The following is a 17,572-nucleotide window of genomic DNA, read 5'->3' on the forward strand; positions in this document are numbered from 1 at the left end:
GACTTACATTATCCTATTACTTTATTAGACCATTCCCAAGATTCTTTTGGAATCAGGAGTTATGCTCAAGATATATACACTGGGTCTGGGCACCCCGCAGTTACTTATTCTATTTTGTCTACTTATAAATTTCTTAAATTTTTTTCCTACTGAAAGGAAAGAGAAATTTCTTTGAGAGACACACCTATCTACAGGTTTATAGATCGATATTAAGTATGCAGTTTGGAATTCTTCTTCTTCAGTACTTTGGTGGTAGTAGGTCCTTCAGTAAAAACTGTGACCTCTCTAGCCCCAAGTGATTTGCTAAGTTTCCACTACAAATTACGATGTCTCTTCTGCTGAGTAGACCCTAGACCCATCCTATAGACAGAAAACTAAGGCAACTGAGCAGTGCTGAAGTTGAGTCTTCCCCATGAAGCGAAAACCATAAATGTTTGTTTAATACCAAATGGTCAGTCATGAAATCACATACATACAAGGAAAAGTAAATGGACTGAGCAGGTAGGTTGTATTTTTATATTTAGGTGTGTGTGTTTGTGTGTGTGTGTGTGTGTGTGTGTATGTGTGTGTGTGTGACCGCACACGTGTGTAACAATAGCAAGTAAAGAAAAAAGCTTCAATGTTGAGAGGAAGCAAGGTAGGATTCCATGAGAGAGACTGGAGAGAAGAAAAGGAAAATGATGTCATTCTGTTTTACTTAAAAATTTATCATATTAAAGTGTGGATTTAGATCTTCTACAATACTTTTTTAAAAATACTTCTTGCTTAATAGTTTCTGTCCCTTATTCCTAAGCATATGTAAATGAATTTTTAAATTGATTTAAATAACAGAACTAACTTGGAAGAAAATGCCCGACACCTAAACAACCCAAAAATGAATAAATTCACCCAGACAGCAAGGTAAATTAGGGAATGAGAAAGCTCTTCAATTAACATCTTAAATGAGCATAGTTGCGGTATTCAACTCCCAAGTGCTAAAGGTTTAATAATATGCACTGAAAGTTTCAAAAGAAAAATAATCAGCTCATATTTAAAATGAAACTAAGGGCCAGGCAGTGGTGGCACATGCCTTTAATCCCTGCACTCGGAGACAGAGGCAAGTAGATTTCTGCGTTTGAGGCCAATCAGGTCTACAGAGTGAGTTCCAGGACAGCCAGGACTATACAGAGAAACCCTGTCTCTGAAAAAAAAAATGAAACTCAGGAAAATTAAATGGAAAAATAAGAAAACAGCAAAGTGACTGTTTTTAGAAAATGTGCTATGTGCTTAGAAATTTGTAGAAGGGTGAATTTTAACTATTCTCCCCATTCAACAATACATGTGTATGATGCAGTCCAAACTTACATGATTTTTACCTGTTTTATATCTGCAATATAAACATATTCAAAGCAACATGTAGTCTACAATGACCACATATAATTTCTATCATTAAAATTAGTAAATAGGTTCAACTAGTGTTTTAAAAGTTAACTATGGTAAAGTGTCAGTTTCTTCTAAGTCTAAAGTGATATGGATAAACTTGCCTCATGTATGGCTCCCTTTGTTACATGTATAGATTATTTTTTCCAGAATATTATATATAAGAAATGTTGTTAAGACCAGCATAGGTTTCTCGGGCCTTCAAAGGACATCTGTAGATTCCTTAGATAGCTAAGTTAATAATATCTTTCTGGAGACCTCGTCCTGTTGACAGGGCTATAAGACAAAGGGAAGGCCAGTGACCTCTTCACCTGGTTCATCTCACCTCTTTTGAGACTGTGGTTTTATTATGTTCTTTGAGAGTTATTGAAGTCTTGTTGACTATTATCTCAAAGGAAAAGGCAAAATTCCTTTAGGAGTCCAGGAAACAACGAGTTGGCCAAATAGCTGAGCAAGTTTTCTTAACACTGGCAGAGTATATATTAAATTTGTCAGAGAACGTTGTTTACTTTTTTTGCTTGGAGCACAATATGAGCAAATTGAATAATATTATTTTTATATATTTATTGTCATTAAGGACTGAAAAAGTATGATTTGTTTTGTAGCTTAGAGCTAAAACCTTGTACTAATGACTTGAGAGTTGGCTTGATGGATAAGAGCACATGCTGTTTGAAGGAAGATTGAGGTTTCTCCCAGCACCCATGATGGGAGCCTCATTATCTGTGCAACCTCAGCTCCACAAGAGCCAATGCTTTCTTTGGAGTCCTGTACTCACTTACACATACCTATACACCGACATACCCCATGCACATAATTAACCATAAAAATACATCTTTAAATAATGCTCATATCTTATTGATTTGATAATATTTAGGATTCTACTTATTATAAGGATTTAGACCAATACCTATATGAAATATTTTGAAAAATACCTTGTAACACATACAAATGTAAAACGTAGCTATGGGAGTTATGAGTCATTCTTTTTTATCTTGATGAACATTTTTAGCTAATGTAAGTAGTTACTTTGGAATAATTACAAAACTGAAGTGATTTGTTGATAAAGCATGCTGATCTCAATGTGATCCAACCAAAGCTTCTAATAAGTATTTTAGCCCAGTTGCACTGAATGAAGAAGCAGAGGAAAGGGTACAAGAGCATTTTATATGACATTTAATCACCGCATACACAAACAAAACTACTCTCGATATAAATCAACCTCCAAGCCTAATGAAAAATGTATTATAAGTGATTTTTTTACATAGCTAAATCATTTAAATGATGTACTCATGTGTGAAATTAAATCAGTGCTTCAAACCACATTATTTTTCTTTCAAGTTTCCCCTAATTCAAAATTAAAATGGAAATAACCAATTTCTAATTTTTAAAAAATCAGAAACTCTTCCACAAAACCTTCCCAGACAACAAAATAAAGTGAGTAGAAGAGTCATTTTGTATCAAAGAGCTGTGGAAATATTCATTAGAAAAAGGAATTACTGTGCAGGGTCTTCTCTATAAATGTGAACATTTTCCAGAAATAAATATAGCCCTATCTTTCTATTTTCATGGAAGATGGGACCTAATCTTGTGGAGGAAAGTATTCTGCCTGAGGGGCCATAAAGCAAGAGTTCATGGCCACATAGTTTTCATTTCTTTGGTAGTAAAAAATGTAGAATATAGCAGAAGCTTAAGAAAACCCAAAAGACAATTTGCAATTCATTGGTTATTTATTTTGCATATAGGCATTTATATTTTACCATATGTGTACAATTCTAAAAGTGTTGACATTCCATGTCTCAGAATAGTGGAAGATTGCTATATAAAATTAAAGTAATAAAATGACAAATCTGCTTCTGACTCAAAAGAGCCTTGATAAGAACTCTTTATTTGTTTTCTAATAGCTCTTACACTCTTTAACCTAGTTACTGCTACCTTTAGTCAATATATCAACCAGCATGGCAAATGAACTTTGATGTCTGTTTCAGCCTCTGAAATCCATGGAACAGAATGGGCCAGGACTGGAGTACAGAGTGAGCTGGAAGCCCCAGGGAGCCCCGGAAGAGTGGGAAGAAGAAATAGTTACAAACCACACACTACGTGTGATGACACCTACTGTCTATGCTCCTTATGATGTCAAGGTCCAAGCCATCAATCAACTAGGCTCTGGGCCTGACCCTCAGCCAGTGACACTCTATTCAGGGGAAGATTGTAAGTGATTCATCCTTAAATCCTTAACACACCAAGAACATTTTCAAGTTACTAATTTGTGTCAACACTTTTTTTTTGCATACATACTACTTGCAGAGAGATATATTACCTGGGAGACTGAAAAATACACACATGCCTGGCATATAGGGTTGATCTAGGTCATAATCAAATATTAAGAAGGTATTTTGGCTTGCTGATAGAGTGTTGGCCCAATAAGCACAAAGCTCTGTGTTGAAGCAGTAGCATGACAAAATACTAGATGTGATGGCAAATGCCTATAATTCCATTGCTTAGAAGATAGGGGCTGGAGGATTGGAAGGTTAAGGTCATCTTTGGCTACATGACAAATTCAGTGTCAAAAAAAAAAAAAATAAAGTTGTAAAAACAAAGCAAAAAGCCCAAATCATAACAGCAAAATAAGTGTTTTTTAAAGTTCCAGCTTTATCGAAGAACCTGTTAAAGTTCTTCATGCTTTGAAAATCAAGAACCTAGTACCGTCATCACAAGACTCAAGGAAGAAACATAATCGTCATGGAGTTTTCAAGGTTCTGTTAGATTTACATTTCATGTCAAGGACTTCTTAGTAACATCTTACTAAAGTTCCTGGGGCGTCATTTGCATGCCTGGAGACTTCCTAATACAGATAAGATACACACTCAGATTTGAACATGAAATTCTAACCAAATGCACAGTTTTCAAGGAGGTGACATGAGGTTATATTATTAAGAACTAATAGCATAAGAACTGCTGCAATTACATTTAAAAAAAAAAAAAAAAGGACTGCACTGAGCAACTTTGAACACTAGGACGTACTCTTATTTTCTTCTTGCATCCAGATTCATGTTTTTGAATATAGAGGGAAAGGTCAATAATGACAAATAATTTCTCATTCTACCAGTCTTCAAATTATTGAACTCAAATAAAAGGACATGAAAAACATAATTTATGAGCAATTTGTCTTGATATCTCATTTTTAGAAATCTCAGTTCTGTAGAAAAAAATGGCAATGCTGATCTCATCAGGATATGCTAAAGTGCATATGAGTTGATCCTGGTTGAGTTTCTCTAAGTAGGTAAAGCATAGTATATGCTCAATTGATGTTGACTATTATCCTAGCTATATTCCTTTGCTATCATAAACACCATTATCAAAAGCAATGTGGGTAGGAAATGGTTTATTTCAGCTTATAACTTATGCTCTATCACTGAAGAACATTAAGTTAGGAACTCAATAACCTAGGGGCAAGAATTATTGTAGAGGCCATGAAGTAGTGCTTCCTACTGGCTTGTGCTCTTGGCTTGCTCAACCTGCTTTTTTGTACAACCTAGAACCACCAACACAGGAGACATAGCATCCTCAGTGGGTGAGGCTCTCCAAGATCAGAAAATGAATCTAGAAATTGCCCTACAGACTTGCCAAAAGGCAATATATTGAAGGCATTTTTCTCATCTGGGATAACCCTGAACCCTGAACCACTTCAAGTTGACTAAACAAATAAATACTCAAATAACTCAAAATCTGACCAGTACAACTGCTGGTATTAATATTAACCTAATTCTGAAATCATTTCTTTATGTTACTTAAGCTGATTTTTTTTTTTACTCAAAGACCATTCCAGTGGACATGGCTTTAAATTTCTATTTGCTTTTGTCCTTATTCCTGCTACCTTTTCTCAATAGGATTTAGTAATTCCTGTGAGCCAAGAAAGTTCTCTGATATTATTTGAAACCTACAGTACACACATGATTTCCCCAGGACCTGAAGATCACTTTGGGAAAGAGATTATATCAGGATTGCATACAGGTCATTGGAGGCTAATCAATCTTAAATGCTTTACAGATCCTAGTACAGCTCCTGTGATCCATCGTGTGGATGTTATGAACAGTACATTAGTTAAAGTTACCTGGTCATCAATTCCTAAGGAAACAGTACACGGACTTCTAAGAGGGTACCAGGTGGGTACTAGGTTGATTTTTTTTTTTTAGAAATATTTTTTTGCTTCTTTTTTATTTCCTAATTGATACTATTGCATTTGTTTCTTGCCTGAGATTTTAAACTGATTTCAAGAGGTCAACTGAGCATCTGGTGTCATTCTTGTTGTGTTAAAGGGTTTGCCTTTTCATTGCAGATAAATTGGTGGAAAACCAAAAGCCTGTTGGATGGAAGGACACATCCCAAAGAAGTAAACATTCTAAGGTTTTCAGGACAGCGAAACTCTGGAATGGTTCCTTCCCTAGATCCCTTTAGTGAATTTCACTTAACAGTCTTAGCCTATAACTCCAAAGGAGCTGGTCCAGAGAGCGAGCCTTATATATTTCAGACACCAGAAGGAGGTGAGAGAATAAATATCGAAGCTGCCACTGATGCAAATTACTTACTGGCTATGTTAAACAGTCCCTTAATTTTTGAAAGTTAATATGCAAGTCATAGGAGTTCACATCTCAGTTTCTATAAACATATGATCTCATGGGGAGACTTTGTTTTTCTAGGATTTATTAGTTTATAAGTGTCTATATATGATCTTGTGTTTTCTAGTACCTGAACAACCAAGTTTTCTCAAGGTCATCAAAGTTGATAAAGACACTGCCACCTTATCCTGGGGCCTTCCTAAGAAACTAAATGGAAATTTAACTGGTTATCTCTTACAATACCAGATAAGTAAGTACAGATTTGGACTGGAATTAACGTACAAATGGTTCAATTTTTATTTGGGGAATTAGCTTGCTTCACAGTGACCACTATTCCATATAGCACAGGGGTCAGTAAAGTGTCTCAGGAATAAACTGAAGCCTCTGTGTGTTTCAATAATACATTACTAGTTTATTGGAACATGATTATGTACACCCATCTACTTATTACATGTATCTGTTTTCTAACAAGAATGGCAAACATGAATTAAGCCAGCAGAGACCACAAGTCTCTCATGATATTAAGTGTTTACAGTTTATATTTACAGAAGGTCTATGGACTCCTATTTCATAAACAGTGAATACTAGGGAAACAATATTTACATCCATCTATAAGTAGTCTAAGAATTATGGATCATGCCAGGGGTTAAAGTTAGTAAGTAATGTAACAGAAGTTCAAAGAACGTGTAACTCCGAAATAAGACTGACTTTTCCGTGGTGGATGAATGATTCCAATCTCAAGCAGAAGTATATTTATCTGTGAAGAACCCTTATTGATAACTTGCTAGTCCGGCGGATCATATTGAGAGACTCAGGTAACTCTCTCCCATGCAAGCTTCTGTATCCTTAGATGGAAAATGGTTGGACAAATGCAGAACATTTTTAGTCCTCACATCTCCAACCTGTTAACAGTCTTCCATTGTAACCATCATTTCAAAATGAAAAGCACAGCTTCAGTCACAGTTCAGCAATGAGACTTTATGGTCATGGACTGGTAAGTTGCCCACACATTGGAACTATAGCCATTCAGTCAGTCTGTCCTATTCACAAGAGTCAACCTCATCATGGCCCTGGTGTGTTACTCTGATGCCTCTTGAGCTGTCATGACTGGGTCCCAGATGAACTTTAGGTTCCACTGATCCCTGCTGAGCACAGCACACCTATTTAAGAAAATGCAAATGAAATCCAAGATAAGTACTGTTTCAATGGTTTTTGCTGGGTGTCTGCTTTGTAGCAAGTGCTGTCTCCATGTTCTTACATTCGACCTTAGAAGTACATACTATAGTGTAACTCAGCACTGTATTATGGATGAAGCAACTGACACACATAGACTACTATAATTTAGTCCTACAACATTAAGCTCTGGGTTAGGAAGCAGACTCGATTCTGAGTTTGTAAGCCACAACTCTTTAAAAAAATCAATTCTTAAAACTGTGGACAGAACTGAATAATTTAAGAGTTTTAATTTTTCATTTGGTTTAGTGAAGCTGTATTTTATCTTTGAAATTATATTAATTCAAACATTTGTTTGACTTGTCTGTAAGATTTAAATTTGATTTAAAATTAATTCTCATAGGAAAGTAGTTGAAATACTTAAAAATAATTACTGTACTTCTTAAAAATCACTAAAATTAAATTATTTATTTCTATTAATATTAAATTTTGGATATATTTTATGGAGTATGCCTTTGTTGTACTTCTCCATTCTAATTAATTGCTGTTTGTATATATCAGAGTTGGATATACTTTCCCTAGATCTTGTATTAATTTTACTAATTATTTCAATTGACTCTGTGGTGTTTAATAAATAAATAATAAATAAATAATAAATAATAAATAAAGTGACCAAAATATTTCTGTTTTTACAATGTTTAGTTTACCACTTGGTTTCTTGGCCTAACTGCCTAATACAGAACAAGGAAGGTATTTTTATGTAAATAGTAAATGTGCCTTTTATGAGAGCAAGGATTTTTTTTTTCTAGTTGTTTTCTTGCCGCTAGCATCTTCAGACTTTAAACATGTCGCTATCTCACGTAGCCTTTTCTTTCTTTTTTGCATTTAACATAGTGTTCAGAGCACAGTAGATATTTAAAAACTGGGAATTTCTTCATCAGCCCAGTGGTTCATTGATTCTCTATATGCTGAGCTCAGAGATGTCCCGACTTTCATTGAGTTAACTGCAAGTCTTGGTTCTATGAGGGCAAAATATGATGCACATCCAGTAAATTCCCCCACTTTATCTCCCTTCTTCTACAGAATCCCTTCCTTCCAAACAAATCTCCTTCCTACTCCCACGCCCCTTTTCACGTGTATGAGCCACTGTGTTCAGCTAGGTTTGCTTACATGAACATGAGTAAGAGGGGAGTTACAGAAAATGGGCAACTTACCTGTGGGTTTTTTTTTTTTTTTTTTACATTGAAATAAGGGTCAGCCTTTCCCCATTCACTGCCGACTGTCAATATCCCCTCAAGGCAGAGTGGGGACTCATGAGTCTGTCTTTTTTCTACTCTCAGATATTGAGAAGTACACTTCTGAGCTGGTAACCATAGTTTCAGTGAGTTCATGACTCCACTGTCCATGTCACGTCTAAAAGATTCAATTTCACATCAGCCTTCCCTAAACTCTGGCACTTACAGGGTTAGAGTTATTATTCTTCATCAAAGTTCACTGACACTTTTTGGAGCGAATATGTCATTTAGATGTCCCATTTAAATTGGTCACTAACCAGTCACTGATTCACTGCATTTTGACCAGTTTTCAGCTCCATATTAACAACTTCCCATGGGGGGAAAAAAGAAACATCTCTGATGAGAGCTGAGAATTGCATTAATCTATGGGTGCAAAGATAAATATTTAGAAGACAGTTTGATAGCATGTTCATTTAGCAAAACAACAGTAGTACATTCATCCCTAGGGCCTATGACCTTCTAACAATGGATTCTTGGCCAGGTTTACAATAACATCCTATGGAACAAACCTCAAAAAAAAATTTTGAAGTTGATTATTCCCAAAATATTCTTAGCATTATTGCAACACTAGATATATATCACCAGGTAGATCCTTACTATAGTTTTCAGGGTTCATAACTTGTTAAGAATGCTGATGAATTTTCTCCTCAAGCATGTGGTGTAGTACTTTCAGGTACTATGAAACTTAACCATCAGAGGGACAGCTTCTGGGTCAATCTAGCTTGATTTATTTCCATGGCTCATGATAAAAGTTTTAGATATCTTCAATAGTAGAATACTAACAATTCTTGGGGTGGGCAGCTAAGAGAAATGATAAAAGCCTATATTGGTGTAGGGATCACACAATATTTTTTTTATTTTGATATTCTCCTAAGACACCCAAATGTAGTTTTGTACTCTCTGATGAGCTGTGCAGTAACAGCACATCACAGCATCTAGTCAGTCAAACAATAATGAAATTCTGTGACCAAAATTCCATAGTGTATTGCCTTGCTAAGTTACACTCAGGAGAGTGGGAATATAAATGTGCTTTTTTTTATTTATGATGCCTCCTATGCACTAAGGATGCAGAATCATTTTGTCACCAATCCAGGAACACCTATGCTCATCTGAAGCCACATTTTAAATGAGAAACCCTAGAAAACATAAAACAATTATTGCACTTTATTATTTACTATTTCAAACAACAATACAGATGGAAAGAATTTATATTAAGAATCGAGTGAACATTTAGTAATGGAAAAATGTCTAACATACATAATGAATTGTTAAAGTCATTGTCTCCATTCATTTTTACATGGTGATTCAGAGTCAAATGGCTACAGTTAAATTAAAGTCCTAGCTTACCAGCCACTGCGTCTCATTCTGGAAAGGGGTTTTTTCCATTGTTATAAGCTAGTACTATCTTAGAAAATATATTGATAATAATTCTGTGTACCTAAAAAGAGTTGAGAGTGATGAATAATGATAGCAACTTTTTCACTTACTAGAAACAAAACTGCAATACACGGTGACTTCGATTTTGAAGAACCTTGAGTCACTAATTTCATGCTTATTTCTTTAGTAAACGACACCTACGAGCTTGGAGAATTAAAGGAAGTCAACGTTACTACTCCATCTAAATCCAGCTGGCATCTCTCCAACCTCAACGCAACAACGAAATACAAGTTCTACCTGAGGGCATGCACCTCCAGAGGCTGTGGAAAGCCAATAAGCGAGGAAGGTGCCACTCTAGGAGAAGGGAGTAAGTGCATGGCCCTTCTGCATGCTGTGCATTCACACAGTCCCAGTGAAGTGCAGGAGCCACGACTCCGTAAATTACAAACGATGGACACAGATCTATCTGACCCTCTTTGTACCACTGAAACAGACGCAGAATCTCCTGATCTTGCTTGTAAAGTTCACATGTGTGGGTTTCTGCATAAGTAACCCATAGCTCAGTGTATAAAAATGTCAGGGATATAAGCTTCTCACCATGTCAGGAGAGTTTCTTTGGAGAATATTTTGATTTAAAAATTTTTATCTTTTAATTTGGTATATATTTTATAGTACAGGAGCTAATATTTACCATTTCCATGACTTGACTCAGTACATGAATTCATTTGTCAAGTTTAATTTCACTGTGTGGTGATTCGAGTTAAGTAACAATTAGAAATGATTTACCAGTTTGTGATCTCATATGTGGTACAGCTATAATTAAATTATGTGTTTCTATATTTTCCCTGTATTGTAACATTATACCTTGCAAAATTATTTCTCCAATGACAATTTTAGGATTTTTCTTGCTGACCTATAATATCCACAGTGCATCACGATTGAAATAAGAGATAAAGTAGCAAAGCAAAATGTGTTGAATAACTGATATTTGCATAAAGTTAAGAAAGTGAGACTTGTGTGGGGTTTGAGTTGTCAAACATAGGAGGATTTGAGAGAAGAGAAAGGGGTAAATGGAAAAGAGTAATAAGGGGAACAAAATCATTGATTCACAAATAGTATGTGGCAAAAATAATTCTGTTCTGAGTTGTTTTCTGAACTGTAGTTTGGGAATGCAATTAAATAGAAGAAATACAAGGAATAGGAGAGAACTGAGGAAGAACATCAAATTGTGCATTATTTATTAATGACACATTGTGATTCACTCAAATGTGTGAATCACTGTCATTCATTGTTACTGAGCAGGACAGTTAAACTCTGAACTTCACTACCAGTTTCTCCCTATTATTGTTCTCATCCTATTTACAAAACTTGGGGTCTGAGGTTTCTCCTCTAACCTTAAAGTTGTTTATATAGGAAGAGTATTCGAGTAGCATGTCTCCTAAACCCATGAATTGAAGATAAATCCAAGACCAAATATAATGAAGTGCTCACTAATCTATCGAAAATGCTAGATCTCAAGCTGGTGACAATGGTCTAGTCAATAAAGAAGAATCTTTCTCAGGGGTGCAAACTGGTTTCAAATGTTCAATTTACAGTAGAGCCAAGAGTAGTGGTCTAAATAGACAGCTTTCATCTTGTTCATGCCAGATGTCAAGTCATAGAGATGGTTGCTCTTTTTGATAGAAGCAACAATTGATCAGGAGAAATGTTTGCACCATTCTTGACAATTTGAAGAACGGAAAAAATGTCCACAGAAATGCCTTAGTTCTGCATTCTACTATATACATTAGAAAAACAAGGCTTGGTTGCATTCATGCTTGACAAAATTATTTGGAGAGTGTAACTTTTGATAGGTGGTTTCATACCGATGATATATCTTTGTTGCATTCTGCAGTTAGAAATGACATTCTTCAGTGTATAAAGGCATATTTCTACACTATCCTATTTTGGTTGTTAAAAAATGTGCCATACTAAGGTGTTTGTGTTCTTTTCCAGGGATCTGCATTTTCAGTATTCCAGCTATTGCCCTTTCCCCTGTTGATACTGATTTCTCTTCTGTAGACATATATTGCCATGCTGTAAATTATAATTACTTTCCCACTAAACATCAACATAATCTTTGAATCTTATACAGTTCTACAGAGGAGATATATCTCAGCTGCACTAGAAATGCTAATAATTATAACTTTTAAAATTAGAATCTATTGAATTTGTTGCTGTAAATATTTCTTCTCCTTCCTTTGATTAGGGAGCACATTGTAAGACTGTGTCATTGAAAGTCTGCGCTTTAATACTTGGGCTTTTGTTTTCTGATTGTCACTCCAGTTTGAAGGTGGTTCCCTAATTAAAGAGGGAAGGGTGAAGTTAGAATATGCTTTTGCATCATTTCTGGTTTGAAGATATCACTTGTGTTTCTGATTTTCAAAAGCTTGCACTAAGTGATATACTAATATTTCTGGGTTTAAAAATAAGAACTAACTCCATTCTGTTTTGGTAATTCATTCTAAAGGCTTTTCTCCTCTGTGTAACTGGCTTTATTTCTTCTGTGCCATCCTTTTAATTGAAATCCATTGTTGTTCAGTAGCCAAGTACCTAGGTTTTATTCTGTGATAAAAAGATACGACCAACTATTGTTGTGGCCTATGCCCACTTAACACAGAACTTCATCATTTATTATTCAATATATCCTTGCTAGGGGTCTTATTTCATTTCATCTGTAAATTATAAACAATTACCAATTTGCATTTTTTATGTTGAGGTGATTCATACAGAAATTATGCATTCAATTCCCATATTTATACATTTAATTGTAGGATCAGAAATTAATGTATATTAATTAAACTGGGCTCATTTTTATCTGTTACTCTGGGGTTCAGTGATTAAGTTCTTGACATATAATGGATAATTACTCTGGAAAATTAATTCATTTTTATACATGTTTCAAATCTCAGTGACACCATTCCATTTAAATGTACCTATAAACCTGCACTATAAATCTAGCTGAAGATTCTAAAGTACTTTTATATACACACATTGTGATGCCATCTAACCAGAACAAAAGCAGACCAAGGCAACAATGTGTTTATGTATTTAATGAAAATATAGTGAAAATCATGATGTTATATGTAATCATAAGCCAAAGAGGCTGTAGTCAACTTTTCACTAGCTGTGAAAAATTCAAACAATACAAAATGTTATTGAAATCTGTTTTTGTTTTGTTTTGTTTTTTGAGTCTGTGTTTGGTATTGAGCCATTCACATGACTAGGCAGATTTATAGTATCATTTTATCAGCAAGTGCCCATGAGCTGACATCATTGCATTCATTCATTTTCAACATTTTAAGAGAATAATCTTGAAATGTTATTTTCTGGATCCATCAATAATTCAAGAGCTATTTAAGATAGAAAATGACAAAATGAATTTTTTTCTTCATCTCAAAAAATGATATATATAGTTTTTTTGGTTTTTTGGGTTTTTTTTTTTTCATTTCTCTCCTGCTTTTCAGTGATTGAGATTCACATGATTTAACTGTGTACCTTTCTTAGGTATAGGTATCAGGAAGATAACAGAAGGAGTAAATCTTACCCAAAAGAGTCACCCTGTAGAGGTACTTGTGCCGGGAGCGGAACATATTGTTCACCTAATGACTAAGAATTGGGGTGATAACGATAGCATTTTTCAAGATGTAATTGAGTCAAGAGGGAGAGGTGAGAAATGAAATTGTATGGGCAGTAGTCTTAGGCAATTCACCATGTCCTATGGTTTAATTTTACACATATATGATGTTATACTAAAAGATAAAACTATGAAGTACACTAAAGATAGAGGGCATAATTTCAGGTTTTTGTTGGCATACATAGCCTTTCCAGATAACCAAAGTGAAATTATGTCACAATGACCCCATGTTTCCCTTACTGGGAATGCCTGTGTAGTCACCTGAAAGCATTTCCTGCTAATTAACACCTGCTAATAACAGAAATTAAAAGAAAAACCCGAAGCAAAGCAAAGCTCACCGAGGCACCATGGTGATCTGCTTGCACCTCAGGCAGCTTGTGCTGTGGATTGCTTGCTGCTGCTTCTGCATTTAACTTGACTGTCCTTTCTGATTCTCATCTTCAAAGCTAAATGTAACTGGAGAAAGCCTCTTTCTTAGGAAGGAAGGAATTATTTCTTAGTGTGTCCCAACAAAATGCCCTTTAGATCACTTTATTTCCCATGGGCTCAAAGAAAAGATCGATGTATTTATTTATTTATTTATTTATTTATTTATTTATTTATTTATTCATTTATTATTGAAAACAATAGCTGATTGTGCCCTAGTATAAATGTAATATGGACTGATTCTAGATGTCAACACTGTGCCTTCTCTCTGTACAACAGAGTACGCTGGCTTATATGATGACATCTCCACTCAAGGCTGGTTTATTGGACTGATGTGTGCAATTGCTCTTCTTACACTGATATTGTTAACTATTTGCTTTGTGAAGAGGAACAGAGGTGGAAAGTATTCAGGTAACACTATGGCTTAATGTGATTTTCAACTTTGTGACTCATCTCCTGAATCATTTATTTTTATTTAAGGGCCCTTCAATCTAACAGATAGAGCATTCATAGAGGTTTCCCTGTATAGTAATGAGAATCATTACTATACAGGGAATCATTCTTTGGAAGCTTTCATAAAAGTTACACAGAACTTTATAGTACATTATATATGGAATATACTAAAAAATATTTTAATTAACCAAACAAAGAAAATACACATAGTCTATAATGTTAAATATCTGTGATTACTTATTTGAAAGAATGTTTCACTATTAAAGCTGGCTGTCCTAAAACTCACTAGGTACAATAGGGTGGTTTCAAACTCAGAGATCCATCTGTGCCTCTGCTTCCCAAATGCTGAGATTAAAGGTCTGCACTACTATACATGGCCATTCTTAGAATGCCAAAGGGACTGTAATGGCTATGGTTATGGCTCAGTCATTTAGTGTGCATATTTGAGGTCTTGAGTTTCGTTTCCACAAACCATATTGAGCAGTTCATAATAGCATGTAACTCCAGCTTCTGGGGGATCTGATGCCTCTGGTCTCCTTAGGTAACTGCATTCACACAAACACCCATGAATAAATCAAATGAAATAAATCTTTAATATAAAATAGTTAAAATAGGTCCTTAAGGATCATAATTCTTATAAACTTATGTTTTCTATTTATAAATATATGAGCTATCCAGAAGATATATTACTGAGTCACATGGTTTTTTTTTGTTTGTTTTTTTGGTTTTTTTTGGTTTTTCGAGACAGGGTTTCTCTGTGTAGCCTTGGCTGTCCTGGAACTCACTCTGTAGACAAGGCTTGCCTCGAACTCAGAAATCTGCCTGCCCCTGCCTCCTGAGTGCTGGGATTAAAGGCATGTGCCACCACGCCCAGCTTACATGTATGGTTTAATACCCCAAGAAGGAGCTCATTTATATGAAGTATACTTCTGCTTCTATACCTCTATACATGGCTCTGTTGTTCTGTGATGTTACATTTTGATAGAACTGCCTTCACTACCCAGTTTCATTAGTGTTCATAATTGCTGGGGGTTCATTTCTCATTACTATACAGGGAAACCTCTATTGAATGCACTATTTGTTAGATTGAAGGTCCCTTAAATAAAAATAAAATCATCCCATTTGTTAACTTATTTTTTATCTTAATTACATTCAACTTGTATTTTAGTGAGCATTTTTACTGGTTTTATTTCCTGTTCATTGTGCTTTTACATGGAGAGGAAGATTTAACTCTTGCATCTCTCATTTTACATTATTGAAATTTAGGAACTGTTCCTTATTGGCCATGGTTCACCAAGCAAATATTTACTGAGAATCTATCATATACATGAAACCATTTAGAACATGACTTAAAATATAACATAAAATAACACAAATTTACATTTCAATTTTTCTATGATATCTGAACTTATATTAATTATGTTTGGGATGAGAATAATGGCTATTCCTGGTCATTCATTAGAATCTTTGAAGAGATACAACAATCCTCTTTGTCTTTCCTTAAAAAAAAAAAAAATAACTATTTACGAAGTATGAACCTATATATGGTCTGAAGCCATCCTTCAATTCGTGCCTTTTCAAACAAAACAAACAACTTTTCACACTGAAGAACAGCTAAGAGAAAGCAGTGGTCAAAAGCATCTTGAAGGGGATTTGTTTGGTTGAGTTTTAAAAGGTAAGAGAATCAAGAACCCATTTGGTTCTCAGTGCTTCAAATAAACTTATAATCCCTCTGTTTCCACCTCCCCAGAGATGAGACTGTAGCTGATTTTCAGCGAGTTTGGCTTTTTCATGTGGTTAACTGGATACAGCATAGATCCATGTTTGACAGATACTTTATCCAACTGAACCATCCCTACAGTTGCCCAAATAATTATTTATAATGCTATGGTATCCTTGATTATTTTTATTATTGAAGTAGTTTTGATTAAAATATTGATGCAGAACACCTAATGTTTCATTTTTGGGGAGGAGGCAAACTGGTTTTCATGTCATAGATCAGTTAGGAGCCTCATAGAGTTGGAGAAAAAAATAAATATTGAGTAGTTTATGTTCACAGGTAGAATGATCTAATCTGGATGCTTTCAGTAAGGTAAGTACCCATTTGATATGGAGAAATGACATGAAAGATTGCCACAACCACCTAAAAACTAGAACCCTGAAATCCCTTATCTTTTCTGTTTCATTGAAAAGTAACTTACATGTTAAACATATGGCTCAGAAAACTAGTATTACTGGTATAAAATTTTTGGACAATGTGTTTTGACTATCCACCTTTCAGCAGACATGTCTTCACAATGTCTTTGGATGATGGTAGACTACTTTAAACTTTTTTTTTCCAGTAAAAGAAAAGGAAGATTTACACCCAGATCCAGAAGTTCAATCAGCAAAAGATGAAACTTTTGGAGAATACAGGTAAAGTGTAGCTTTGTATGTTGTGACCAGTTTGGAACATTTTCATCATGTTTGTCAAGTGGAGAAAATGCTTTGCTCTCTGGTGATTTGTGGGGTCACTTAAGTATACTATCATATCATCTGCAAATAGTGGTATTTTGACTTTTTTCCTTTCCAATTTGTATCCCTTTCACCTCCTTTTGTTGTCTAATTACTAGAAATTCAAGTACCATATTAAATAGATAGGGAGAGAGTGGGCAGCTTTGTCTAATTCTTGATTTTAGTGGGATTGCTTCAAGTTTCTCTCCATTTAGTTTGATGTTGGCTACTGGTTTATTGTATTTTGCTTTCACTTTGTTTAGGTATAGGCCTTGACATCCTGGTCGTTCTAAGGTTTTTAACATGAAGGGATGTCGAATTTTGTCAAATGCTTCTTCAGCAACTAAAGGAACTGATGTGGCTTTTTTTTTTCCTTTGAGTTTGTTTGTGTAGTGGATTACATTGATGGATTTCCATATATTGAACCATCCCTGCATCCCTGGGATAAAGCCTACTTGATCTCGGTGAATGATCGTTTTGATGTGTTCTTGGATTCAGTTTGTGAGAATTTTATTGAGTATTTTTACATTGATATTCGTAAGTGAAATTGGTTTAAAGTTCTCTTTTTGTTGGGTCTTTGTATGGTTTTGTTATCAACATAACTGTGGCTTCATAGAATGAATTGGGTAGTGTTCCATCTGTTT

The 17,572-nt window shown here is 35.0% G+C and overlaps 1 protein-coding gene across 6 annotated transcripts in view; it reads left to right on the plus strand.

Annotated features, from left to right (window-relative positions):
• Chl1 (cell adhesion molecule L1 like) overlaps nt 1-17,572 on the plus strand; it is a 203,281-nt gene that overhangs the window by 177,990 nt on the left and 7,719 nt on the right. For 5 of the 6 annotated variants that reach the window (XM_029535338.1, XM_029535337.1, XM_021190755.2 and 2 more), the window contains 8 exons: nt 3,405-3,627; nt 5,467-5,582; nt 5,756-5,960; nt 6,163-6,285; nt 10,068-10,247; nt 13,427-13,588; nt 14,262-14,393; nt 16,778-16,850. In XM_029535338.1, the coding sequence (XP_029391198.1) occupies nt 3,405-3,627; nt 5,467-5,582; nt 5,756-5,960; nt 6,163-6,285; nt 10,068-10,247; nt 13,427-13,588; nt 14,262-14,393; nt 16,778-16,850 (1,214 nt within the window). The remainder of the gene's footprint in view (nt 1-3,404; nt 3,628-5,466; nt 5,583-5,755; nt 5,961-6,162; nt 6,286-10,067; nt 10,248-13,426; nt 13,589-14,261; nt 14,394-16,777; nt 16,851-17,572) is intronic. The other variant, XM_029535340.1, reaches the window with a different exon arrangement.

Source organism: Mus pahari, chromosome 2 (genome assembly GCF_900095145.1).
Source record: "Mus pahari chromosome 2, PAHARI_EIJ_v1.1, whole genome shotgun sequence".
NCBI lineage: Eukaryota > Metazoa > Chordata > Mammalia > Rodentia > Muridae > Mus > Mus pahari.